This window comes from Oncorhynchus keta, unplaced genomic scaffold (assembly GCF_023373465.1).
Source record: "Oncorhynchus keta strain PuntledgeMale-10-30-2019 unplaced genomic scaffold, Oket_V2 Un_contig_14263_pilon_pilon, whole genome shotgun sequence".
In the NCBI taxonomy this organism is placed as follows: domain Eukaryota; kingdom Metazoa; phylum Chordata; class Actinopteri; order Salmoniformes; family Salmonidae; genus Oncorhynchus; species Oncorhynchus keta.
The window spans coordinates 20,387-48,357 of NW_026278638.1; the positions used below are offsets into that span (position 1 = coordinate 20,387).

Genomic DNA, 27,971 nt, shown 5'->3' on the forward strand with positions numbered 1-27,971 from the left:
CACTTATGGCCCTGCCTACTCCTGATGATTTGTTTTTCAAATCATATGAGCAAATTTATTTTCTTAATTTTATCTGGGATGATAAACCAGACAAGATAAAGCATGCCTATCTATATAATGAATATGCACTGTGTGGGTTGAGATTATTACATATAAAAGCACTAATCCGGTCTCTAAAAGTTTCAATTATACAAACGTTTTACTGGTATTGCTTGGGGGTGGGGAATGGATGGCAGCTCTGGGAACTGTGTGTGTGTGTGTGTGTGTGGGGGGGCGGGGGGGATGGTGGCCAGAACCCCATTCTGGATAAGTCCTATTTGCTTAACATTCTGAGAACATGGTAAACATTCTGGATAAGTCCTATTTGACATTAAGGTAATTGTCTGTTGGAAACCTTCCTTGTACATCAGGGGAACATTCCTATGAAATCCTTAGTTAATAATCTAATGAGACTCTTAGAGGAACGGAAAGGAACGTTCTATACATTTCTGGGAATTCGTTGTTAGCTGGGAAGGAGCAGATCTGCTCTTGTTGTGAATGTGTGTTGATGTGTTCTGTTCCCCCTCCAGATGTCTGCGACGGGCAGCCTATCACCACGGCGCTCCTGTACCGTACCCTATCAGACGAGTGTGTGTAGCAGCAACAGAAAGGGCTCGTCCTACGCCTCCTCTCATAGCTCCATGCTGGACCAGGCGCTGCCCAATGACATCCTGTTCTCCACCACTCCACCCTATCACGCCACCCTGCCACCACGCATGCCAGGACAGGGGGGCTCCAACCTCAGGAGTAAGTATTGCACAAACACATCCAGACATACAATGGAAATGCGTCTGTCATTAAGGTGCATTAAGACCTGTCACAACCAGCTAATGTTCACTGAGATTGAACGCTTGAGGCACTCACACTGAGATTGCATGAGTTGGACAGCTGTGTCCTGACTGACCAGCTGAGAGGAGGAGGTCTCTGACATGAACATGCTCAATCCTCATTAGGACAGCTATACTGTCAGTCACACAGAATGTCCTGTTCACCTGTCAGACCCTGTCTGTCTCTCCTCTCCCTTCCTCGGTTTCATTTCCATATTGGTATTCAGTGCTCTGTTGAGATAAAGAGAATGTCTTTGAAGTGCTGCTGTTCATCCTCTTAGCTGGTTCTTCTCTCTTTGCCCTCTTCGCTGGTTCTTCTCTCTTAACCTTCTTAGCTGGTTCTTCTCTCTTAACGCTCTTAGCTGTCTCTTTTCCTGTTGCCTTCTTGTAACTGTCATGCCTGATGGATGCCTGATTGTTGTGAAGGGTAGCTGTTACGAGCTCTCTCTTCTCTCTATCTTTCTCCTCCACACTAAAACCTACCAATTTGGTAAATAGTTGAGACTCAAATTGGAGGGAGTGAATTATCTCTCTCTCTCACTCTCTTGCTCGCTCTCCCCTCTCTCCCTCTCCTGTCACTTTCAAAGTGTTCTCTGTGAAATAAGAGCCTTTATATTACATTCCCTGTCTGTCAAGGAGAGTGCTGAAAGAGAGGGAGAGAGCAAGCAAGAGAGAGACAAAGAGATAGAGAGGGAGAGGGAGAGATAGTGACCAAGGAGAGAGAGGAGGGAAGAGAGAGAGAAAGAGAGAGGAGAGAAGGGGAGAGAGAGAGGAGAGAAGGGAAGGGAGAGAGAGGAGAGAAGGGAAGAGAGGAGAGAGAGAGAGAGAGGAGAGAAGGGAAGGAGAGAGAGAGAGAGAGGAGGAGAGAGAGAGGAGAGAGAGAGAGAGAGAGAGAGAGAGGAGAGAGAGAGAGAGAGAGAGGAGAGAGAGAGAGAGAGAGAGAGAGAGGCAGTGGAATAGTGGAAGTGAAAGGATAGGGAGGGAGAGTACAACCTAAAGCACCAAATAATGAATGCAGAGCAAAGTTAGACCGATACCTGCTGATTATCAAAATCCAGAAACAGTCGTTAAATTCTACAACCACCTAAAAGGAAGTCATTCCCAAACCTTCCCTAACAAATCCATCCCCTACAGAGAGATTAACATAGACACATATTGCTTAGAGTCCCCTAAGCAATCTGGTCCTGGGGCTCTGTTCACAAACACAAACTGACCCCACAGAGCCCCATGACAGCAACACAATTAGACCCAACCAAATCACGAGAAAACAAAAAGATAATTACCTGACACATTGGAAAGAAAAACTAGAATGAGCAAACTTGAATGTTATTTGGCCCTAAACAGAGAGTACACAGTGTCAGAATACCTGACCACTGTGACTGACCCAAACTTAAGGAAAGCTTTGACTATTTACAGACTCAGCGAGCATAGCCTTGCTATTGAGAAAGGCCGCCGTAGGCAGACATGGCTCTCAAGAGAAGACAGGCTATCTGCACACTGCCCACAAAATGAGGTGGAAACTGAGCTGCACTTCCTAACCTCATTCCCAATGTATGACCATATTAGAGACACATATTTCCCTCAGATTACACAGATTTCTAAAGAATTACAAAACAAATCCAATTGTGATAAACTCCCATATCTACTGGGTGAAATACCACAGTGTGACATCACAGCAGCAATATTTGTGACCTGTTGCCGCAAGAAAAGGGCAACCAGTGAAGAACAAACACCATTGTAAATACAACCCATATTTATGCTTATTTATTTTCCCTTTTGTACTTTAACTATTTTCACATCATTACAACACTGTATATAATATGATGTGTTACATCATTACAACACTGTATATAATATGATGTGTTACATCATTACAACACTGTATATAATATGATGTGTTACATCATTACAACACTGTATATAATATGATGTGTTACATCATTACAACACTGTATATAATATGATGTGTTACATCATTACAACACTGTATATAATATGATGTGTTACATCGTTACAACACTGTATATAATATGATGTGTTACATCATTACAACACTGTATATAATATGATGTGTTACATCATTACAACACTGTATATAATATGATGTGTTACATCATTACAACACTTATATAGACATAATATGACATTTGAAATGTCTCTATTCCTTTGGAATCTTTATGAGTTTAATGTTTAATTTTTGTATTGTTTTTCTTTTTGACTTGCTTTGACAATGTAAACATAAAGCATAAAGCCCCTTAAATTGAAATTGAACATTACGAAAGGGGTTGTTGATTGAGACATGAAGACATCCAGTGAGACAAGCCATTTATTACCCTTCAGACAGCTTCTTCAGAGGAGAGAGGAGAGATGCTGTAATGCTCACTTGGTCTTGGGTACGTCTCCCAGCCAAGGACACTGGGTCTTGTGGACGTCTCCCAGCCAAGGACACTTGGTCTTGTGGACGTCTCCCAGCCAAGGACATTGGGTCTTGTGGAGGGCTCCTAGCCAAGGACACAGGACCTTGTGGAGGGCTCTAGCCAAGGATACAGGGTCTTGTGGAGGCTCCTAGCTAAGGACACAGGGTCTTGTGGAGGGCTCTAGCCAAGGACACAGGGTCTTGTGGAGGGCTCTAGCCAAGGACACAGGGTCTTGTGGAGGGCTCCTAGCCAAGGACACTGGGTCTTGTGGAGGGCTCTAGCCAAGGACACTGGGTCTTGTGGAGGGCTCCTAGCCAGGACACTGGGTCTTGGGTACGGCACCTGGCCAAGGAGACTGGGTCTTGTGTACGTCTCTAGCCAAGGACACTGAGTCTTGTTTGGTCTTTCTTACAAGATTTAGTGAACTTGTTGACACAACAGTTGTTCCTGTTATTGGTTATAAGGGCCTTCTCCAGGACGGCCTGTTAGACATTTTCTCTGGTTCTGTGCTAGAGATTCATACATTTGGATTAATCTAAAAATTTCCTGAAGTCAAAAACCATGTGTGTGCTGGTCATTGACCTGCCTGTCTTCTTTCCTCTCTTTCTCGAGATGAGTTCTGGTTCTCTGACGGCTCGCTGGCTGACAGGTCAAAGTTCAACGACCCTGGTCTCATGCCCCTCCCTGACTCCGCCTCCGGACTCGACTGGTCACACCTGGTAGACGCTGCACGCACTTTCGAAGGTAAGAAACTGGGGAGTGTGTGTGTATGTGCATTAGCGTCTGTGTGATAGTGAGCATGTGTGTTACCGCCACTGTTTGATATTGTAGCTGCTTTGTGTTAGTCTCGCTCCTCTCTCCTTCCCACTACACTTCCAATCTGTTGCTTTGTGTTAGTCGTTCTCCTCTCTCCTTCCCACTACACTTCCAATCTGTTGCTTTGTGTTAGTCTCGCTCCTCTCTCCTTCCCACTACACTTCCAATCTGCTGCTTTGTGTTAGTCGTTCTCCTCTCTCCTTCCCACTACACATCCAATCTGTTGCTTTGTGTTAGTCGTTCTCCTCTCTCCTTCCCACTACACTTCCAATCTGTTGCTTTGTGTTAGTCGTTCTCTCTCTCCTTCCCACTACACTTCCAATCTGTTGCTTTGTGTTAGTCGTTCTCCTCTCTCCTTCCCACTACACTTCCAATCTGTTGCTTTGTGTTAGTCTCGCTCCTCTCTCCTTCCACTACACTTCCAATCTGTTGCTTTGTGTTAGTCGTTCTCCTCTCTCCTTCCCACTACACTTCCAATCTGTTGTTTTGTGTTAGTCGTTCTCCTCTCTCCTTCCCACTACACTTCCAATCTGTTGTTTGTGTAAGTCTCGCTCCTCTCTCCTTCCCACTACACTTCCAATCTGTTGCTTTGTGTTAGTCTCGCTCCTCTCTCCTTCCCTACACTTCCAATCTGTTGCTTTGTGTTAGTCGTTCTTCTCTCTCCTTCCCACTACACTTCCAATCTGTTGCTTTGTGTTAGTCGTTCTCCTCTCCTTCCCACTACACTTCCAATCTGTTGCATTGTGTTAGTCGTTCTCCTCTCTCCTTCCCACTACACTTCCAATCTGTTGCTTTGTGTTAGTCGTTCTCCTCTCTCCTTCCCACTACACTTCCAATCTGTTGCTTTGTGTTAGTCCTCTCTCCTTCCCACTACACTTCCAATCTGTTGCTTTGTGTTAGTCGTTCTCCTCTCTCCTTCCCACTACACTTCCAATCTGTTGCTTTGTGTTAGTCGTTCTCCTCTCTCCTTCCCCTACACTTCCAATCTGTTGCTTTGTGTTAGTCCTCTCTCCTTCCCACTACACTTCCAATCTGTTGCTTTGTGTTAGTCGTTCTCCTCTCTCCTTCCCACTACACTTCCAATCTGTTGCTTTGTGTAAGTCTCGCTCCTCTCTCCTTCCCACTACACTTCCAATCTGTTGCTTTGTGTTAGTCGTTCTCCTCTCTCCTTCCCACTACACTTCCAATCTGTTGCTTTGTGTTAGTCGTTTCTCCTCTCTCCTTCCCACTACACTTCCAATCTGTTGCTTTATGTTAGTCGTTCTCCTCTCTCCTTCCCACTACACTTTTAATCTGTTGCTTTGTGTTAGTCGTTCTCCTCTCTCCTTCCCCTACACTTCCAATCTGTTGTTTTGTGTTAGTCGTTCTCCTCTCTCCTTCCCACTACACTTCCAATCTGTTGTTTTGTGTTAGTCGTTCTCCTCTCTCCTTCCCCACTACACTTCAATCTGTTGTTTTGTGTTAGTCGTTCTCCTCTCTCCTTCCCACTACACTTCCAATCTGTTGTTTTGTGTTAGTCGTTCTCCTCTCTCCTTCCCCTACACTTCCAATCTGTTGCTTTGTGTTAGTCGTTCTCCTCTCTCCTTCCCACTACACTTCCAATCTGTTGCTTTGTGTTAGTCGTTCTCCTCTCTCCTTCCACTACACTTCCAATCTGTTGCTTTGTGTTAGTCGTTCTACTCTCTCCTTCCCACTACACTTCAATCTGTTGCTTTGTGTTAGTCGTTCTCCTCTCTCCTTCCACTACACTTCCAATCTGTTGCTTTGTGTTAGTCGTTCTCCTCTCTCCTTCCCTACACTTCCAATCTGTTGCTTTGTGTTAGTCCTCTCTCCTTCCCACTACACTTCCAATCTGTTGCTTTGTGTTAGTCGTTCTCCTCTCTCCTTCCCACTACACTTCCAATCTGTTGCTTTGTGTTAGTCGTTCTCCTCTCTCCTTCCCACTACACTTCCAATCTGTTGCTTTGTGTTAGTCGTTCTCCTCTCTCCTTCCCACTACACTTCCAATCTGTTGCTTTGTGTTAGTCCTCTCTCCTTCCCACTACACTTCCAATCTGTTGCTTTGTGTTAGCCGTTCTCCTCTCTCCTTCCCCTACACTTCCAATCTGTTGCTTTGTGTTAGTCTCGCTCCTCTCTCCTTCCCACTACACTTCCAATCTGTTGCTTTGTGTTAGTCGTTCTCCTCTCTCCTTCCCACTACACTTCCAATCTGTTGCTTTTGTAAGTCTCGCTCCTCTCTCCTTCCCACTACACTTCCAATCTGTTGCTTTGTGTTAGCCGTTCTCCTCTCCTTCCCACTACACTTCCAATCTGTTGCTTTATGTTAGTCGTTCTCCTCTCTCCTTCCCACTACACTTTTAATCTGTTGCTTTGTGTTAGTCGTTCTCCTCTCTCCTTCCCACTACACTTCCAATCTGTTGTTTTGTGTTAGTCGTTCTCCTCTCTCCTTCCCACTACACTTCCAATCTGTTGTTTTGTGTTAGTCGTTCTCCCTCTCTCCTTCCCACTACACTTCCAATCTGTTGTTTTGTGTTAGTCGTTCTCCTCTCTCCTTCCCACTACACTTCCAATCTGTTGCTTTGTGTTAGTCGTTCTACTCTCTCCTTCCACTACACTTCCAATCTGTTGCTTTGTGTTAGTCGTTCTCCTCTCTCCTTCCCACTACACTTCCAATCTGTTGCTTTGTGTTAGTCGTTCTCCTCTCTCCTTCCCACTACACTTCCAATCTGTTGCTTTGTGTTAGTCGTTCTACTCTCTCCTTCCCACTACACTTCCAATCTGTTGCTTTGTGTTAGTCGTTCTCCTCTCTCCTTCCCACTACACTTCCAATCTGTTGCTTTGTGTTAGTCGTTCTCCTCTCTCCTTCCCACTACACTTCCAATCTGTTGCTTTGTGTTAGTCCTCTCTCCTTCCCACTACACTTCCAATCTGTTGCTTTGTGTTAGCCGTTCTCCTCTCTCCTTCCCACTACACTTCCAATCTGTTGCTTTGTGTTAGTCTCGCTCCTCTCTCCTTCCCACTACACTTCCAATCTGTTGCTTTGTGTTAGTCGTTCTCCTCTCTCCTTCCCACTACACTTCCAATCTGTTGCTTTGTGTAAGTCTCGCTCCTCTCTCCTTCCCACTACACTTCCAATCTGTTGCTTTGTGTTAGCCGTTCTCCTCTCTCCTTCCCACTACACTTCCAATCTGTTGCTTTATGTTAGTCGTTCTCCTCTCTCCTTCCCACTACACTTTTAATCTGTTGCTTTGTGTTAGTCGTTCTCCTCTCTCCTTCCCACTACACTTCCAATCTGTTGTTTTGTGTTAGTCGTTCTCCTCTCTCCTTCCCACTACACTTCCAATCTGTTGTTTTGTGTTAGTCGTTCTCCTCTCTCCTTCCCACTACACTTCCAATCTGTTGTTTTGTGTTAGTCGTTCTCCTCTCTCCTTCCCACTACACTTCCAATCTGTTGCTTTGTGTTAGTCGTTCTACTCTCTCCTTCCACTACACTTCCAATCTGTTGCTTTGTGTTAGTCGTTCTCCTCTCTCCTTCCCACTACACTTCCAATCTGTTGCTTTGTGTTAGTCGTTCTCCTCTCTCCTTCCCACTACACTTCCAATCTGTTGCTTTGTGTTAGTCGTTCTACTCTCTCCTTCCCACTACACTTCCAATCTGTTGCTTTGTGTTAGTCGTTCTCCTCTCTCCTTCCCACTACACTTCCAATCTGTTGCTTTGTGTTAGTCGTTCTCCTCTCTCCTTCCCACTACACTTCCAATCTGTTGCTTTGTGTTAGTCCTCTCTCCTTCCCACTACACTTCCAATCTGTTGCTTTGTGTTAGCCGTTCTCCTCTCTCCTTCCCACTACACTTCCAATCTGTTGCTTTGTGTTAGTCTCGCTCCTCTCTCCTTCCCACTACACTTCCAATCTGTTGCTTTGTGTTAGTCGTTCTCCTCTCTCCTTCCCACTACACTTCCAATCTGTTGCTTTGTGTAAGTCTCGCTCCTCTCTCCTTCCCACTACACTTCCAATCTGTTGCTTTGTGTTAGCCGTTCTCCTCTCTCCTTCCCACTACACTTCCAATCTGTTGCTTTGTGTTAGCCGTTCTCCTCTCTCTTTCCCACTACACTTCCAATCTGTTGCTTTGTGTTAGTCGTTCTCCTCTCCTTCCCACTACACTTCCAATCTGTTGCTTTGTGTTAGTCGTTCTCCTCTCTCCTTCCCACTACACTTCCAATCTGTTGCTTTGTGTTAGTCGTTCTCCTCTCTCCTTCCCACTACACTTCCAATCTGTTGCTTTGTGTTAGCCGTTCTCCTCTCTCCTTCCCACTACACTTCCAATCTGTTGCTTTGTGTTATCGTTCTCCTCTCCTTCCCACTACACTTCAATATGTTGCTTTGTGTTAGTCGTTCTCCTCTCTCCTTCCCACTACACTTCCAATCTGTTGTTTTGGGTTCATCTCTCTAACTTCTGTAGAATCTCTAACTACCATAGAAGCTCTAACTACCGTAGAAGCTCTAACTACAGTAGAAGTTTTAACTACAGTAGAATCTCTATCTACAGTAGAAGCTGTAACTATCATGTAAAATCTAACTCCCGTAGGATCTCTAACTCCTTAGAAGTTCTAACTACTGTAGAATCTCTAACTACTCTAGAATGTCTAACTACAGTAGAAGTGTTAACTACTGTAGAATATCTAACTACAATAGAAGTGTTAACTACTGTAGGATGTCTAACTACTGTATAATCTCTCGTTCTGTAGAATCTAACTACTGTAGAATCTCTAACTACTGTATAAGTTCTAACTACTGTAGTATCTCTAACTACTGTAGAATCTCTAACTACTATAGTAGTGTTAACTACAGTAGATTATCTAACTACAGTAGAAGTGTTAACTACTGTAGAAACTCTAACTACTGTAGAATCTAACTACTGTCGTTCTTACTGTAGAAGTTCTAACTACTGTAGGATCTCTAACTACTGTATAATCTCTAACTACTGACGAATTTCTAACTACTGTAGAAGCTCTGACGAAGAGAGACCCATCATTTCACTGAGCTGAAATCCCCTAACCCTAAACCATCCTGCATCAGACTGCTAGCTTGCCTCTGAAGCTAATCAGGGTTGGTCCTGGTCGGTCCTTGGAAATGAGACCAGATGCTGCTGGAAGTTGTGTTGGAGCTCCAGTAGGGGGCACTGTTTCCTCTGCTCCCAGCGCATTGAAGGGTCACTTCGCTGATGTTTTTTTGGATGGGACATTAAATGGGTGTCCTGACTCTCTGTTGTCATTAAAAATCCCATGGCATTTATCCTAAGAGTAGGGATTTTAACCCTGGTGTCATGACAAAATTCTCATCATGGCCACCTAATCGTCCCTCTCATTCCCTAATTAGCATATATCACTCCTCGCCTCTCCACCTGATATCGGATGTGTAGATCAATCTGGCACGAATGTGACCCATTTCAGGAAACTAGTCGGAAGTCAATACATCACTAGTTTATCTTTTTTATTGTTTTTGTTTTTGGCAGAAATACCTTCTGGAACACGTGAACTTTCATGTGCCTTAATAACAAACATGTATAACCATCTGTAAATATGAATATATTAAATTAAGAGCCTTGTTGGTTAAGCCACAGAAAAGCGAGGAACCTTCCCACTAGCGATGATTGGCTGAAATAATGTGTAGGCTGGACATGCCGAGAAAATGGGTTGGATTGGTCTGCCATATTGAAGGCTTCTGTCTATTGGAGCTGGTCAGCCTGTTGGTAATCCCTGTAGAATGCAGCTTTTTAAAAAAAAAAAAGTGGAGCTGCATAAGTGTTGCTCTCCACTTTCTGGAGGATCAAGTTTTGAAATCAGTGGAATTAGAGTATGATAGTTAAAGAGATGGAGAAAATACCTGTCTCCGGATTACATCTTCAAACTAAGGGCAACCGTGGTATGGCATCCGTGACAGGGAGATGCGTCCATCATACATGATGATGTATACATGTTAGATAGTCTAGCATTAGCTAGCTACATTTTCAGATATTACATTTTACATTTTGACAGAAAGTAGTTTAATTTAAGCTAAAATGTACTGTTAGCTAGCTAGCTAGATAACGTTACATGTATGATGTTATTATTCGTATCCCAGAGCCGTTTACTTTGCTAGTCAGAGCCTATTGTTAGCTAGCTAACATTGAACTTGTTTGGTTAGCTCCCAGCAGATTCATGCAATGTAGTAATGACACGTTCATTGTTGGTTAACTAGCCAACTGCTCTTTAGCTAATGTTATGTGACATGTGTGACATGTGTGATCCTACATGTTGTTTACCTAGCTAGGTTCGTTTTTAGCTAGCTAGGTTCGTTGTTTACCTAGCTAGGTTCGTTGTTTAGCTAGCTAGGTTCGTTCTGGTTTAGCTAGCCAGGTCCGTTGTTTACCTAGCTAGGTTTGTTGTTTACCTAGCTAGGTTCGTTGTTTAGCTAGCTAGGGTTAGCTAGGTTTGTTTACAGCTAGCTAGGTTTGTTGTTTACTAGCTAGGTTCGTTGTTTAGCTAGCTAGGTTCGTTGTTTAGCTAGCTTGGTTCGTTGTTTAGCTAGCTAGGTTCGTTGTTTAGCTAGGTTACCTGGCTAGGTGCATGTCTTAAGCTAAACACCTGTTGAATATGGCCGGTGTCAGTAAACGTTGGCAAAGAAACGTAATGGCATTTTTGCCTTCAGAGCTGGTGAGGCTGTTTTCATGTTATCCAGAGTTAAACCAATCATCAGCCAGAGAGTCAAGTGTTCATTCAGAACGCTCCGAGAGCGAAACGAGATGGGTGGGGCTAAAGCAACAGGGCGTGAACGATACTGAATGGGTGTAGATAAAGAAGAGCTCTTCACTAGATGCAAAATATTCACAGGCCATTTTCTTAAAAGTGAGTTTACAAGTTGAAAGCAGAATGATATGATATACTATTTGTTAGCTCTGACTCTAGATTTATCCAATAAAAAAACCCACAATTAAACATTTTGCTTCATAACACTGTCAGGTGGCGATTCACAAATGGTCGCCGTGGTGGGTGCTACACATTGATGGTGGATGAGATGTTTCCCACTACTATGGAAAGCTCTTTGACTACCTCAGTTGGTAGAAAGTGCTATTTAAATCCAATCAATTATTAGATAATTGTATTTCCTCTCAGTCCCCTGCAGACAATAGTGATTGAACAGCATTGGCTCTCCTGGCTCTTTCTCTGTGCCTCAGTTTCTCTTCTCTATGGTCTACTAGCTAGCTGTCTATTCATAGCATTTACTCTTCTCCTTGCCTGGATTTAAGTCATTTACCATCAATACTGTTGATAGAGATAGAGGAGAGATCAACCTCCTGAATAACCTCTGCCTGTCTGAGACTTGATCTGTTGTAGTTGTTGATCACTTTCACTACGCACACGCGCGCACGCACACACACACACACACGCACGCACGCACGCAGACAGGCACAGCACAGGCACTGCATCCCTGTCTAACCGCACGCACGCACACACGCATACACACACACACACACACACACACACTCTGTGTCTGCTTGGTTTATGACTACTAACTACTAATTTGGCATGATTCAAAAGATGCTCAGCCAAGCTGTCTCTCTTTGTCTCCCTCTGTCTCTCTCTGTAGCCTCTAGCCAAGCTGTCTCTCTCTGCCTCTCTCTGTAGCCTCTAGCCAAGCTGTCTCTCTCTGTCTCTCTGTGTAGCCTCTAGCCAAGCTGCCTCTCTCTGTAGCCTCTAGCCAAGCTGTCTCTCTCTGCCTCTCTCTGTAGCCTCTAGCCAAGCTGTCTCTCTCTGTCTCCCCTGTCTCTCTCTGTAGCCTCTAGCCAAGCTGTCTCTCTCTGCCTCTCTCTGTAGCCTCTAGCCAAGCTGTCTCTCTCTGTCTCCCTCTGTCTCTCTCTGTAGCCTCTAGCCAAGCTGTCTCTCTCTGTCTCCCTCTGTCTCTCTCTGTAGCCTCTAGCCAAGCTGTCTCTCTCTGTAGCCTCTAGCCAAGCTGTCTCTCACTGTCTCTCTCTGTAGCCTCTAGCCAAGCTGTCTCTCACTGTCTCTCTGTGTAGCCTCTAGCCAAGCTGTCTCTCTCTGTAGCCTCTAGCCAAGCTGTCTCTCACTGTCTCTCTGTAGCCTCTAGCCAAGCTGTCTCTCTCTGCCTCTCTCTGTAGCCTCTCGCCAAGCTGTCTCTCTCTGCCTCTCTCTGTAGCCTCTAGCCAAGCTGTCTCTCTCTGTAGCCTCTAGCCAAGCTGTCTCTCACTGTCTCTCTCTGTAGCCTCTAGCCAAGCTGTCTCTCACTGTCTCTCTGTGTAGCCTCTAGCCAAGCTGTCTCTCTCTGTAGCCTCTAGCCAAGCTGTCTCTCTCTGTAGCCTCTAGCCAAGCTGTCTCTCTCTGTAGCCTCTAGCCAAGCTGTCTCTCACTGTCTCTCTCTGTAGTCTCTAGCCAAGCTGTCTCTGTCTGCCTCGCTCTGTAGCCTCTCGCCAAGCTGTCTCTCTCTGTCTCCCTCTGTCTCTCTCTGTAACCTGTAGCCAAGCTGTCTCTCTCTGCTTCTCTCTGTAGCCTCTAGCCAAGCTGTCTCTCTCTGTCTCCCTGTCTCTCTGTAGCCTCTAGCCAAGCTGTCTCTCTCTGCCTCTCTCTGTAGCCTCTAGCCAAGCTGTCTCTCTCTGTCTCCCTCTGTCTCTCTCTGTAGCCTCTAGCCAAGCTTCCTCTCTCTCTGTAGCCTCTAGCCAAGCTGTCTCTCACTGTCTCTCTCTGTAGCCTCTAGCCAAGCTGTCTCTCTCTAGCCTCTAGCCAAGCTGTCTCTCACTGCCCTCTCTCTGTAGCCTCTCACCAAGCTGTCTCTCTCTGCCTCTCTCTGTAGCCTCTAGCCAAGCTGTCTCTCTCTGCCTCTCTCTGTAGCCTCTCGCCAAGCTGTCTCTCTCTGTCTCCCTCTGTCTCTCTCTGTAGCCTCTAGCCAAGCTGTCTCTCTCTGCCTCTCTCTGTAGCCTCTAGCCAAGCTGTCTCTCTCTGCCTCTCTCTGTAGCCTCTAGCCAAGCTGTCTCTCTCTGCCTCTCTCTGTAGCCTCTCGCCAAGCTGTCTCTCTCTGTCTCTCTCTGTAGCCTCTAGCCAAGCTGTCTCTCTCTGCCTCTCTCTGTAGCCTCTCGCCAAGTTGCCTCTCTCTGTAGCCTCTAGCCAAGCGGTCTCTCTCTCTCCCTCTCTTTAATATCCCTCCTCTATTCAATACGCTGCCGTCTCTCTCTATCAAATATCCTTCCTCTAATCAGTACTCTGCCTTCTCTTTGTGGCTCCCTCTCTTCAATACTCTCCCCACAGAAACCATCTCTCTGGTCACGTGGGTTACAGGCGATTCTGTTGTTTGATTGAATATGGAACATGGAAATGCCTGAAAAGCAGCCTTTCTGTTATGTGAGTGCCAGACTCAGTGAATGGTTCCATCACAAATGACACCTTAGTCCCTATAGGTCCTGATTCAAAGCAGTGCACTACTGGGCTCTACTATATAGAGCCTGTCCACTAATAGGGAATAGGGTGCTATTTGGGAGACAATTCAGTCCCTGTCTCTGCTTTCGTGGAACTGTTTTGTTTCATCTTTGTGACGCAGCCTGTGAACAAGAAGGAAACCGTCCATTCATATGGAATAAGAGAGTGGTCTCCCTAACCTTCTGTAAGCCTGATGCAAACAGCTAACACAATGTTTCTGAACTGACACCCTGTCCACTATATAGAGCCCTAAGGGTCCTGGTCAACAGTAGTCCACTATATAGAGCCCTGTGGGTCCTGGTCAACAGTAGTCCACTATATAGAGCCCTGTGGGTCCTGGTCAACAGTAGTCCACTATATAGAGCCCTGTGGGTCCTGGTTAACAGTAGTCCACTATATAGAGCCCTGTGGGTCCTGGTTAACAGTAGTCCACTATATAGAGCCCTGTGGGTCCTGGTCAACAGTAGTCCACTATATAGAGCCCTATGGGTCCTGGTCAACAGTAGTCCACTATATAGAGCCCTGTGGGTCCTGGTCAACAGTAGTCCACTATATAGAGCCCTGTGGGTCCTGGTCAACAGTAGTCCACTATATAGAGCCCTGTGGGTCCTGGTCAACAGTAGTCCACTATATAGAGCCCTATGGGTCCTGGTCAACAGTAGACCACTATATAGAGCCCTATGGGTCCTGGTCAACAGTAGTCCACTATATAGAGCCCTAAGGGTCCTGGTCAACAGTAGTCCACTATATAGAGCCCTAAGGGTCCTGGTCAACAGTTGTCCACTATATAGAGCCCTATGGGTCCTGGTCAACAGTAGACCACTATATAGAGCCCTATGGGTCCTGGTCAACAGTAGTCCACTATATAGAGCCCTATGGGTCCTGGTCAACAGTAGTCCACTATATAGAGCCCTATTATTTTTTTTATTTTTTTATTTTACCTTTATTTAACCAGACAAGTCAGTTAAGAACATATTCTTATTTTCAATGACGGCCTGGGAACAGTGGGTTAACTGCCTGTTCAGGGGCAGAACGACAGATCTGTACCTTGTCAGCTCGGGGGTTTGACCTTCCGGTTACTAGTCCAACGCTCTAACCACTAGGCTACGCTGACGCCCTATGGGTCCTGGTCAACAGTAGTCCAGTTTTTAGAGAAGAGGTGGAGGTGGACATTTCAGACACACTCAGTGTTACAGACAGGGGCTTTTGTCTCAGAGATTTGGTTTGATTTGAGTCTACATTTATGGGACATTCTCTTTAAAGCAGTAAAGCATTAATCAGCAGTTGAAACAATAACCAACCCGACTTCCACCCCTGTTTCAGTAAAAAGCTGAGGGATGGAGCTGGAGAAATGTAACCCCTCTCCTAGATAGAGCCAAGCATTCAATGACCGACCATCCATGATCTCACAATGCTCGTTTTAAACATGTTTTGAGGCTCTGCAGTGTTGTTTTCAACTACATTGTTTACAAACATTAGAGTTAACAAGCTTCTATTTTGGGTTCTGATAGAACGTGACTGTTAAACTAAGCTGGTGAGGCATTTCAAAGTTATATTATTCCACAGTCAATGGTTATTTTTCATTAATACAGAAGTCCAAAAATGGATGGTGCAACTACAGATTGCCCCCCAGAGAGATCGACTAGAGCTGTCCTCATGGTAAGGTCACTTACCAAGTCAGTGTTTTCCGTTGGGAGAAAAGCAGGCAGAGCTGTTCTGGTGTAAGCCTAGAATACGCATGACTACAGCCTGACAGACGACTATGTAATCTAGACCTTCTAGGAGCCAAGCAGCAGGCTCTTCAGACACATGGGGAGAGGAGAGGAGAGGAGAGGAGAGGAGAGGAGAGGAGAGGAGAGGAGAGGAGGGGAGGGGAGGGGAGGGGAGGGGAGAGGATCTAATCTATTTATTAAAACCCAAATTATTTAAAATAATCTATATAATAAAACCCAATTTACTTAAAATTATCTATCTATTAAAACCCACATTATTTAAAATAATCTATATAATAAAACCCAAATTATTTAAAATAATCTATATAATAAAACCCAATTTACTTAAAAGTATCTATTTATTAAAACCCAATTTATTTTAAATAATCTATTTATTAAAACCCAAATTATTTAAAATAATCTATATAATAAAACCCAATTTATTTAAAATTATCTATATATTAAAACCCAATTTATTTTAAATAATATATATATTAAAACCCACATTATTTAAAATAATCTATATAATAAAACCCAATTTACTTAAAATAATCTATATATTAAAACCCAATTTATTTTAAATAATCTATATAATAAAACCCAATTTATTTTAAATAATCTATATATTAAAACCCAATTTATTTTAAATAATCTATATAATTAAACCCAATTTAAAGTTATCCATATAATAAAACCCAATTTACTTAAAATAATCTGTAAAATAATTTAACTGTCTTTATGGTTATATGTTGTTGATTGGAGATTGTTATAGATGCATGCAAACATTAACAATATCATGATTGAGCCTGTTTCCTGCTTGCTGTGTGTCCCAGACCAGCGGGTGGCGTCTTTCTGCACCATGACAGACATGCAGAGGGCCGAGGCGCTCCAAATCTCAAAGGAACTGACCAGACGCGTGGCTGCAGCTGAGGGGGCCGCCCTAGAGGCAGGGTGAGAGCCTCATCACTTGTAATACACATACCATACCATACGACACCATACCATACCATACCATACTCTACCATACTATACCGTACCACACCATACCATATTATACCATACCACACCATACCATACTATACAATACTATATCATACTACACCATACTATACCATACCATACTATACCATACCACACCATACCATACTATACACACTATACCATACTAACCCATACTATACCACTATACCATACCATACTACACATACCATACCATACCATACTATACCATACCATACTATACCATACCATACCATACTATACCATACTATATACCATACCATACTATACCATACTATACCATACCATACTATACCATACTATACCATACCATACCATACTATACCTATACCATACTATACCATACTATACCATACCATACTATACATACCATACCATACTATACCATACTATACCATACTATACCATACCATACACATACCATACCATACCATACTATACCATACCATACTATACCATACATACCATACTATACCATACTATACCATACCATACCATACTATACCATACTATACCATACCACCATACCATACTATACCATACTATACCATACTATACCATACCATACTATACCATACCATACCATACCATACTATACCATACTATACTATAATATACCATACCGTACTATACTATGCCATACCCTACTATACCATACCATACCATACCACACCATACTATATTATACTATACCATACTATACCATACTATACCATACTATATTATACTATACTATACCGTACCGTACCATACCGTACCATACGTACTACACCATACCATACCATACTATACTATACCATACTATACCACACCATGCCGTACCATACTATACTATACCTTACCATACTATAATATACCATACTATACCATACCACACCATAACATACTATACAATACTATACCATTCCATACTATGCTATACCATACTATACCATACCCTACTATTATATACTATGCCATACTATACCATTCTATGCTGTACCATACTATACCATTCCATACTATACCATACCACATCATACGATACCATGCCACATAATATCACACTATACAATACTATACCATACTATATTATACCATACAATACTATACCATACTATGCTATACCATGCCAAGCTATACCATACTATACTACACCTATTCCATACTAGTCCATACTATGCTATACCATACTATACCATACCCTACTATTCTATACTATGCCTTACTATACCATACTATGCTATACCATAATATACCATACCCTACTATTCTATACTATGCCCTACTATACCATACTATGCTATACCATACTATACCATACCCTACTATTCTATACTATGCCCTACTATACCATACTATGCTATACCATAATATACCATACCCTACTATTCTATACTATGCCCTACTATACCATACTATGCTGTACCATACTATACCATACCATACTATACCATGCGACATAATATCATACAATACCATACTATATCATACCATACAATACTATACCATAGCATGCCATACTATAGCATACCATGCTATGTCATACTATACCATACCATACTATACCATACCACATCAAATCATACTATACCATACCATACTATACCATACCACATCATATCATACTATACCATACCATACTATACCATACCACATCAAATCATACTATACCATACCATACTATACCATACCACATCATATCATACTATGGCACACCATACTATACGATACCGAACCCTACTATACTGTTCCATACTTTACTATACCATACTGTACTATACCATACCATACCATACCATATTATACCATACCATACTATACCATACATTACTATACATTACTACACCATACTATGCTGTACCATACAACCACACACTATACTATATTCTACCATACCATACTATACCATACATTACTACACCATACTATGCTGTACCATACAACAACACACTATACTATATTATACCATACCATAATATACCATACCATACTATACCATACTATACCGTATCATACTATACCACTTCAAATCACAACACTATACTACACTATAACATCTATGTGTTTGTCCAGGAACAACTCCCCCTCCACTCTGACTGGTAAAGTCAACCAACTGGAGGTGATCCTGAGACAACTGCAGTATGACCTCAGAAAGGTACGGCACTCTCTTCATTTCTTCGTCTTCTCTTTTTATTTTCCTTCTTTTCTCTTCCCACACCTCCAGAGACAATGGCCCTCAAAGGAAAATGTGTTGGCAACAATATTTTTAGGCTCCCGAGTGGCCCAGCGATCTAAGGCACTGCATCTCAGCGCAAGAGGCGTGGTATAGTGGTATACTGGTATGGTGTAATAGTATGGTGTAATGGTGGAACGGTATTGTGTAATGGTATGGTGAAATGGTGCGGCAGGGTAGCCTAGTGGTTAGAGCTGTTGGACTAGCAGCCGAAAGGTTGCAATTTCAAATCCCAAGCTGACAAGGTACAAATCTGTCGTTCTGCCCTTGAACAGGCAGTTAACCCACTGTTCCTAGGCCGTCATTGAAAAAAATAATTTGTTCTTAACTGACTTAACTGCCTCGTTAAATAAAGGTAAAAAAAAATGGTATAAAGATATTATGTAATGTAATGGTATACTGGTATGGTGTAGTAGTGTATTGGTATGGTGAAATGCTATAATGATACTGTGTAATTGTTTGGTGTAATGGTACAATGGTGTAATGGTGTGGTGTAATGGTATGGTGTAATGGTACGGTGTAATGGTATGGTGTAATGGTGTAATGGTGTGGTGTAATGGTACAATGGTGTAATGGTACAATGGTGTAATGGTACAATGGTGTAATGGTATGGTGTAATGGTATGGTGTAATGGTATGGTGTAATAGTACGGTGTAATGGTGAAATGGTGTGGTGTAATGGTATGGTGAAATGGTACGGTGTAATGGTACGGTGTAATGGTACGGTGTAATGGTATGGTGTAATGGTGTGGTGTAATGGTATGGTGTAATGGTGTGGTGTAATGGTATGGTAGAATGGTACGGTGTAATGGTATGGTGTAATGGTGTGGTGTAATGGTATGGTGTAATGGTACGGTGTAATGGTGCAATGGTATGGTATAATAGTGTAATGGTATGGTGTAATAGTGTAATGGTACGGTGTAATGGTATGGTGTAATGGTACGGTGTAATGGTATGGTGTAATGGTATGATGTAATGGTATGGTGTAATGGTATGGTGTAATGGTATGGTGTAATGGTATGGTGTAATGGTATGGTGTAATGGTGTGGTGTAATGGTATGGTGTAATGGAATGGTGTAATGGAATGGTGTAATGGTATGATGTAATGGTATGGTGTAATGGTGTGGTGTAATGGTACGGTGTAATGGTGTGGTGTAATGGTATGGTGTAATGGTGTAATAGTGTAATGGTACGGTGTAATGGTATGGTGTAATGGTATGATATAATGGTATGGTGGTGTAATGGTGTGGTGTCATGGTATGGTGTAATGGTGTAATGGTGTGGTGTCATGGTATGGTGTAATGGTGTAATGGTGTGGTGTAATGGTGTGGTGTAATGGTACAATGGTATGGTGTAATGGTATGTGTAATGGTACGGTGTAATGGTGTGGTGTAATGGTGTGGTGTAATGGTATGGGGCAATGGTACGGTGTAATGGTATGGTGTAATGGTACGGTGTAATGGTATGGTGTAATGGTACGGTATAATGGTGTGGTGTAATGTAATGGTATGGTATAATGGTATGGTGTAATGGTATAAATGATGTAATGATGTGGTGTAATGGTGTGGTGTAATGTAATGGTATGGTATAATGGTATGGTGTAATGGTATGGTGTAATAGTGTAATGGTATGGTGTAATGGTAGGGTGTAATGGTATGGTGTAATAGTGTAATGGTATAATGGTGTGGTGTAATGGTATGGTGTAATAGTGTAATGGTATGGTGTAATGGTATGGTGTAATAGTGTAATGGTATGGTGTAATGGTACGGTGTAATGGTACGGTGTAATGGTATGGTGTAATGGTATGGTGTAATGGTGTGGTGTAATATAATGGTCTGGTGTAATGGTATGGTGTAATGGTGTGGTGTAATGGTATGGTGTAATGGTGTAATGGTATGGTGTAATAGTGTAATGGTATGGTGTAATGGTACGGTGTAATGGTATGGTGTAATGGTATGATGTAATGGTATGGTGTAATGGTGTGGTGTAATGGTGTGGTGTAATGGTATGGTGTAATGGTGTGGTTTAATGGTGTGGTGTAATGGTATGGTGTAATGGTGTAATGGTGTGGTGTAATGGTGTGGTGTAATGGAATAATCTGCTAAATGACTTAAATGTAAATGTAATGTAAATGAATAATGGTATGGTGTAATGGTATGGTGTAATGGTATGGTGTAATGGTACGGTGTAATGGTGTGGTGTAATGGTATGGTGTAATGGTGTGGTGTAATGGTATGGTGTAATGGTGTGGTGTAATGGTATGGTGTAATGGTATGGTGAAATAGTGTAATGGTACGGTGTAATGTTATGGTGTAATAGTGTAATGGTATGGTGTAATGGTGTGGGGTAATGGTGTGGTGTAATGGTATGGTGTAATGGTATGGTGAAATAGTGTAATGGTACGGTGTAATGGTATGGTGTAATGGTATGGTGTAATAGTGTAATGGTATGGTGTAATGGTGTGGTGTAATGGTGTGGTGTAATGGTATGGTGTAATGGTATGGTGTAATAGTGTGGTGTAATGGTGTGGTGTAATGGTATGGTGTAATGGTGTGGTGTAATAGTGTAATGGTACGGTGTAATGGTATGGTGTGGTGTCATGGTATGGTGTAATGGTGTAATGGTGTGGTGTAATGGTATGGTGTAATGGTGTGGTGTAATGGTATAATGGTATGGTGTAATGGTATGGTGTAATGGTACTGTGTAATGGTGTGGTGTAATGGTATAGTGTAATGGTACGGTGTCATGGTACGGTGTAATGGTATGGTGTAATGGTATGGTGTAATGGTATGGTGTAATGGTATGGTGTAATGGTATGGTGTAATGGTATGGTGTAATAGTGTAATTGTATGGTGTAATGGTATGGTGGAATTGTGGAATTGTGTGGTGTAATGGTATAATGATATGGTGTAAATGTAAGGGTTTTCGTCAGGTGAAAGAGAGGCGGACCAAAATGCAGCGTGGTGGTTATTCATGTTTTTAATAAAGACGACTATACATGAACAGACTATACAAAACAAGAAAAGTGAAAACCTCAACAGTCCTATCTGGTGCAAACACAGAGACAGGAACAATCACCCACAAAACCCAACACAAAACAGGCTACCTAAATATGGTTCCCAATAAGAGACAATGACTAACACCTGCCTCTGATTGAGAACCATATCAGGCCAAATATAGAAATAGACAAACCAGACACAACATAGAATGCCCACCCAGCTCACGTCCTGACCAACACTTAAACAAGGAAAACACATACGAACGATGGACAGAACGTGACAGAACCCCCCCCAAGGTGCGGACTCCGAACGCACAATCAAAACCTATAGGGGAGGGTCTGGGTGGGCATCTGTCCACGGTGGCGGCTCTGGCGATGGACGTGGACCCCACTCCATAATTGTCTTAGTCCACCTCCTTAGGGTCCCTTGAGTGGCGACTCTCGCCGCTAACCTTGGCCTAGGAAACCTAACAACGGGCCCCACTGGACTGGGTGACTCGGGACTAAGGTGAAGCTCGGGACTGAGGGGAAGCTCGGGACCGAGGAAGCTCGGGACCGAGGGGAAGCTCGGGAGTGAGAGGAAGCTCAGGAGTGAGAGGAAGCTCAGGCAGGTTGATGGATCTACTAGATCCTGGCTGGCTGGTGGTTCCGGCAGATCCTGGCTGACTGGCAGATCCTGGCTGACTGGCGGATCCTGGCTGACTAGCGGATCTGGCAGATCCTGGCTGACTGGCACTTCTGGCGGATCCTGGCTGACTGGTGGATTCTGGCAGACTGGCGGATCCTGGCTGAATGGTGGATCTAACTGATCCTGGCTGACTGGCAGATCCTGGCTGAATGGCAGATCCTGCCGACTGGCAGATCCTGGCCGACTGGCAGTTCTGGCGGAGCCTGGCCGACTGGCGGAACCTGGCCGACTGGCAGATCCTGGCTGACTGGCAGATCCTGGCAGTTCTGGCGGATCCTGGCGCTGGGTAGACTGGCGGCTCTGGCGGCGCTGGGCAGACTGGCGGCACTGGCGGCGCTGGGCAGACTGGCGGCACTGGCGGCGCTGGGCAGACTGGCGGCACTGGCGGCGCTGGGCAGACTGGCGGCACTGGCGGCGCTGGGCAGACTGGCAGCTCAGACGGCGCTGGGCAGACGGGTAGCTCAGACGGCGCTGGGCAGACTAGCGGCACTGGCTCCGCTGGGCAGACTGGCGGCACTGGCGGCGCTGGGCAGACTGGTAGCTCAGACGGCGCTGGGCAGACTGGAGAAAAGGCTCTGGCAGCGCTGGACTGAGGAGCACTGGTGCCTCTGGAATGAGGGGCTCTGGCGCCTCTGGCATGAGGGCGGTAGCTCTGACAGCGCCGGACAGGCGGGAGACTCTAGCTGCGCTGGTGAGTAGGAAGGCTCCGGCAGCGCTGGACAGGCGGGGGCACTGTAGGCCTGATGCGTGGTGCTGGCACTGGTATGCCGTGCATACTATGCCAAACCAACAGCTTTCTTTCTACTCTGTCCAATACAACATTGTGGTCCTTCTGTAGCACAGTTGGTAGAGCATGGCGCTTGTAACGCCAGGGTAGTGGGTTCGATTCCCGGGACCACCCATATGTAGAATGTGTGCACACATGACTGTAAGTCGCTTTGGATAAAAGCGTCTGCTAAATGGCATATATACATCCTCCACACTCTCAGACTCAGCACTCAGCTTTGCCGACAGCTCCAATTCCATCCATGGCTCCTTACGGTAAACAGGGGGAGTTGGCTCAGGTCTGACTTCTGACTCTGCCACACTCTCCCTGTGTCCCCCCAAGACATTTTGGTGGTGCCTCTCGGGCTTCCAGCCGCTCTGCCGTGCTAGCTCCTCATAATGCCGCCTCTCTGCTTTCGCTGCCTCCAGCTCGGCTTTGGGGTGGAAATATTCCCTGGCTCTGCCCAGGGTCCTATTCCGTCAAGGATCTCCTCCCAAGTCCACTTATCCAAATAGTGCAGCCTCTCCCACTGCTGCTGCTGCACCTGTCGCTTCTCCTGCTGCTGCTGCTGCTGCCTCTGTTAACCACGCCACTTGGTCCTTGGTTGGTGGGTGATTCTGTAAGGGTTTTCTTCTGGTGAAAGAGAGGCGGACCAAAATGCAGCGTGGTGGTTATTCATGTTTTTAATAAAGACGACTATACATGAACAGACTATACAAAACAAGAAAAGTGAAAACCTAAACATTCCTATCTGGTGCAAACACAGAGACAGGAACAATCACCCACAAAACCCAACACAAAACAGGCTACCTAAATATGGTTCCCAATTTAGTCATTTAGCAGACGCTCTTATCCAGAGCGACTTACAAATTGGTGCATTCACCTTATGACATCCAGTGGAACAGCCACTTTACAATAGTGCATCTAAATCTTTTAGGGGGGTGAGAAGGATTACTTATCCTATCCTAGGTATTCCTTAAAGAGGTGGGGTTTCAGGTGTCTCCGGAAGGTGGTGATTGACTCTGCTGTCCTGGCGTCAATCAGAGACAATGACTAACACCTGCTTCTGATTGAGAACCATATCAGGCCAAACATAGAAATAGACAAACCAGACACACAACATAGAATGCCCACCCAGCTCACTTCCTGACATACACTAAAACAAGGAAAACACATACGAACGATGGACAGAACGTGACCGTAATGGTGAAATTATGTAATGATATGGTGTAATGTTATGGTGTATTGGTATAATGGTATGGTGAAATGGTATGATGAAATGGTGTAATTGTATGATGTAATGGTATGGTGTAATGGTATGGTGTAATTGTGTAATAGTGTAATAGTAAGGTGTAATTGTATGGTGTAATGGTATGGTGTAATGGTATGGTGTAATGGTATTATGGTATGTTTTAATGTTGTAATGGAATGGAATTGTGCAATGGTATAATGGTATAATGGTGTACTGGTATGGTGTAATGGTATGGTGTAATGGTGTGATGTAATGGTATGGTGTAATGGTGTAATTGTATGGTGTACTGGTATAATGCTATGGTGTAATGTTGGAATTGTGTGTATAATGCTGTAGTGGCATGGTGTTATGGTGTAATGGTATAATGCTGTAATGGTATGGTGTAATGGTGTAATGGTATAATGCTGTAATGGTATGGTGTAATGGTGTAATGGTATAATGCTGTAATGGTATGGTGTAATGCTGTAATGGTATGGTGTAATGGTGTAATGGTATGGTGTAATGGTGTAATGGTATGGTGTAGTATAATGGTGTAATGGTATGCTGTAATAGTGTAATGGTATAATGGTGTAATGGTATGGTGTAATGGTATGGTGTAATTGCATGGTGTAATGCTGTAATGGTATGGTGTAATGGTATGGTGTAGTATAATGGTGTAATGGTATGGTGTAATGGTATGGTGTAGTATAATGGTGTAATGGTATGGTGTAATGGTATGGTGTAGTATAATGGTGTAATGGTGTAATGGTATGGTGTTATGCTGTAATGGTATAATGCTGTAATGGTATGTTGTAATGGTATGGTGTAGTATAATGGTGTAATGGTGTAATGGTATGGTGTAATGCTGTAATGGTATAATGCTGTAATGGTATGGTATAGTGTAATGGTGTAATGCTATGGTGTAATGGTATGGTGTAATGGTATGGTGTAGTGTAATGGTGTAATGCTGTAATGGTGTAATGGTATAATGTTGTAATGGTGTGGTGTAATGGTATGGTGTAGTGTAATGGTGTAATGGTATAATGCTGTAATGGTATGGTGTAATGGTATGGTGTAGTATAATGGTGTAATGGTATAATGCTGTAATGGTGTAATGGTATAATGTTGTAATGGTATGGTGTAGTATAATGGTGTGGTGTGAGGGTGTAATGGTATAATGCTGTAATGGTATGGTGTAATGGTATTGTGTAATGGTATGGTGTAATGGTATAATGGTGTAGTGGTATGGTGTAGTGTAATGGTATAATGCTGTAATGGTATGGTGTAATGGTATAATGGTGTAATGGTGTAGTGTAATGGTATAATGCTGTAGTGGTATGGTGTAGTGTAATGGTATAATGCTGTAATGGTATGGTGTAATGGTATAATGGTGTAATGGTGTAGTGTAATGGTATAATGGTGTAATGGTATGGTGTAGTGTAATGGTATAATGTTGTAATGGTATGGTGTAATGGTATGGTGTAGTATAATGGTGTAATGGTATAATGCTGTAGTGGTATGGTGTAATGGTATAATGGTGTAATGGTGTAGTGTAATGGTATAATGCTGTAGTGGTATGGTGTAGTGTAATGGTATAATGCTGTAATGGTATGGTGTAATGGTATAATGGTGTAATGGTGTAGTATAATGGTGTAATGGTATGGTGTAGTGTAATGGTATAATGTTGTAATGGTATGGTGTAATGGTATGGTGTAGTATAATGGTGTAATGGTATAATGCTGTAATGGTATGGTGTAATGGTATTGTGTAATGGTATGGTGTAATGGTATGGTGTAGTATAATGCTGTAATGGTATGGTGTAATGGTATGGTGTAGTATAATGGTGTAATGGTATAATGCTGTAATGGTGTAATGGTATGGTGTAATTGTGTAATGTTGTAATTGTATGGTTTAACTGTGTAATGGTGTAATGGTATGGTGTAATGGTGTAATGGTATGGTGTAATTGTGTTATGTTGTACTTGTATGGTTTAACTGTGTAATGGTATACTGGTATGGTGTAATGGTATGGTGTAATGGTATAATGGTGTAATGGTATGGTGTAATTGTGTTATGTTGTAATTGTATGGTTCAACTGTGTAATGGTGTACTGGTATGGTGTAATGGTATGGTGTAATGGTATAATGGTGTAATGGTATGGTGTAATTGTGTAATGTTGTAATTGTATGGTTTAACTGTGTAATGGTATACTGGTATGGTGTAATGGTATGATGTAATGGTATAATGGTGTAATGGTATGGTGTAATTGTGTAATGTTGTAATTGTATGGTTCAACTGTGTAATGGTGTACTGGTATGGTGTAATGGTATGGTGTAATGGTATAATGGTGTAATGGTATGGTGTAATTGTGTAATGTTGTAATTGTATGGTTTAACTGTGTAATGGTATACTGGTATGGTGTAATGGTATGATGTAATGGTATAATGGTGTAATGGTATGGTGTAATTGTGTAATGTTGTAATTGTATGGTTCAACTGTGTAGTGGTGTACTGGTATGGTGTAATGGTATGGTGTAATGGTGTAATGGTATAATGGTGTAATGGTATGGTGTAATTGTATAATGGTCTCCTTTCTTAATCACCACCTAACCTCTCTACCTTCCTCTCCTTACTGTGTCTGGGCTCTCCAGTCCCTTATTTTAACCATGGGAAGAATACAGGGAAACCCATTTACCATACATAGTCCTGCCTGACTATAGAAGCCAGGGTCCCCTTTTTAAGTTGGTTAGAGAAACGTCACGTAGCTAGTCTTATAAGCCAAGAACAATAGGGTGTGTTTGTCATTTTACAGCTATATCTGAACCCATATTTATTCCAAGTGAGTGATAAGATACTGTTTATAGCCTCCACCTGAAATGGCATCCATTTCAGACAAAACCCTAATGTTGAGTGTTGATCTCCTCCTCGGGAGGAGGACCAGGAGGTGTTGCTGCATGTAGAGGTTAGGGTTAGGGTCAGGGTTAGGGTTTGGGGTCAGTGGTTAGAGGTCAGTGTTAATATGATATGTTCTCTCTCTCTCTACCAGGAGAAGGAGGACAAAATGTTGCTGCAGGTAGAGGTGCAGCACCTGAGACAAGACAACATGAGACTACAGGAGGAGAGTCAGACATCAGCCGCTCAACTCAGGAAGTTTACTGAATGGTTCTTCCACACTATCGACAAGAAACCCTGAAACTCTACTGGACTATTAATGCCCCTGGGGAACAATGGAACTCTACTACCCCAGGGCGTAACAGAACTCTGAGGACTACTGCCATTCTACTGCACTGAGAGAGACCTACTGCCCAAGGAGCAATGGAACCCTCTACTGCCCTGGGGGGGGCTTGACTTCTCAAATGACACATGGACAGAACATTTCTACAAACTACAAACTCCCTGGGGCCCCAGGGACAAAAACATAACTATTCAAGGAAACCCTGTTCTGTGTGGGAGAGCCTGTCCTGGGGGACCCCTCTTTCTCTGTCCCCTGGGGATCCCTCTGTCCTGGGGAACCCCTCTGTCTCTGTCCCCTGGGGAACCCTCTTTCTCTGTCCCCTGGGGAACCCTCTTTCTCTGTCCCCTGGGGAACCCTCTTTCTCTGTCCCCTGGGGAACCCCTCTTTCTCTGTCCCCTGGGGAACCCTCTTTCTCTGTCCCCTGGGGAACCCCTCTGTCCTGGGGAACCCCTCTTTCTCTGTCCCCTGGGGATCCCTCTGTCCTGGGGAACCCCTCTTTCTCTGTCCCCTGGGGAACCCTCTTTCTCTGTCCCTGGGGAACCCCTTT

At 43.5% G+C, this 27,971-nt stretch overlaps 1 protein-coding gene across 1 annotated transcript; it reads left to right on the top strand.

The window, feature by feature from the left end:
- The first annotated feature begins 229 nt into the window (after window positions 1-229).
- Window positions 230-27,521, top strand: LOC127918464 (signal-induced proliferation-associated 1-like protein 2). Its single transcript, XM_052501741.1, has 6 exons — window positions 230-247; window positions 570-786; window positions 3,896-4,027; window positions 16,108-16,225; window positions 18,350-18,431; window positions 27,236-27,521. Exons 1-6 carry the CDS (start codon window positions 230-232, stop codon window positions 27,380-27,382), a joined length of 714 nt encoding a protein of 237 aa, XP_052357701.1. The 3' UTR covers window positions 27,383-27,521.
- The last annotated feature ends 450 nt before the right edge of the window (window positions 27,522-27,971 follow it).

Excerpts from the sequence above, each read along its gene's own strand:
- LOC127918464 (XM_052501741.1), top strand. Across the intron at positions 4,028-16,107 it reads CGCTGCACGCACTTTCGAAG|ACCAGCGGGTGGCGTCTTTC; the intron begins GTAAGAAACTGG and ends TGTGTGTCCCAG. Across the intron at positions 16,226-18,349 it reads GGGGCCGCCCTAGAGGCAGG|GAACAACTCCCCCTCCACTC; the intron begins GTGAGAGCCTCA and ends GTGTTTGTCCAG.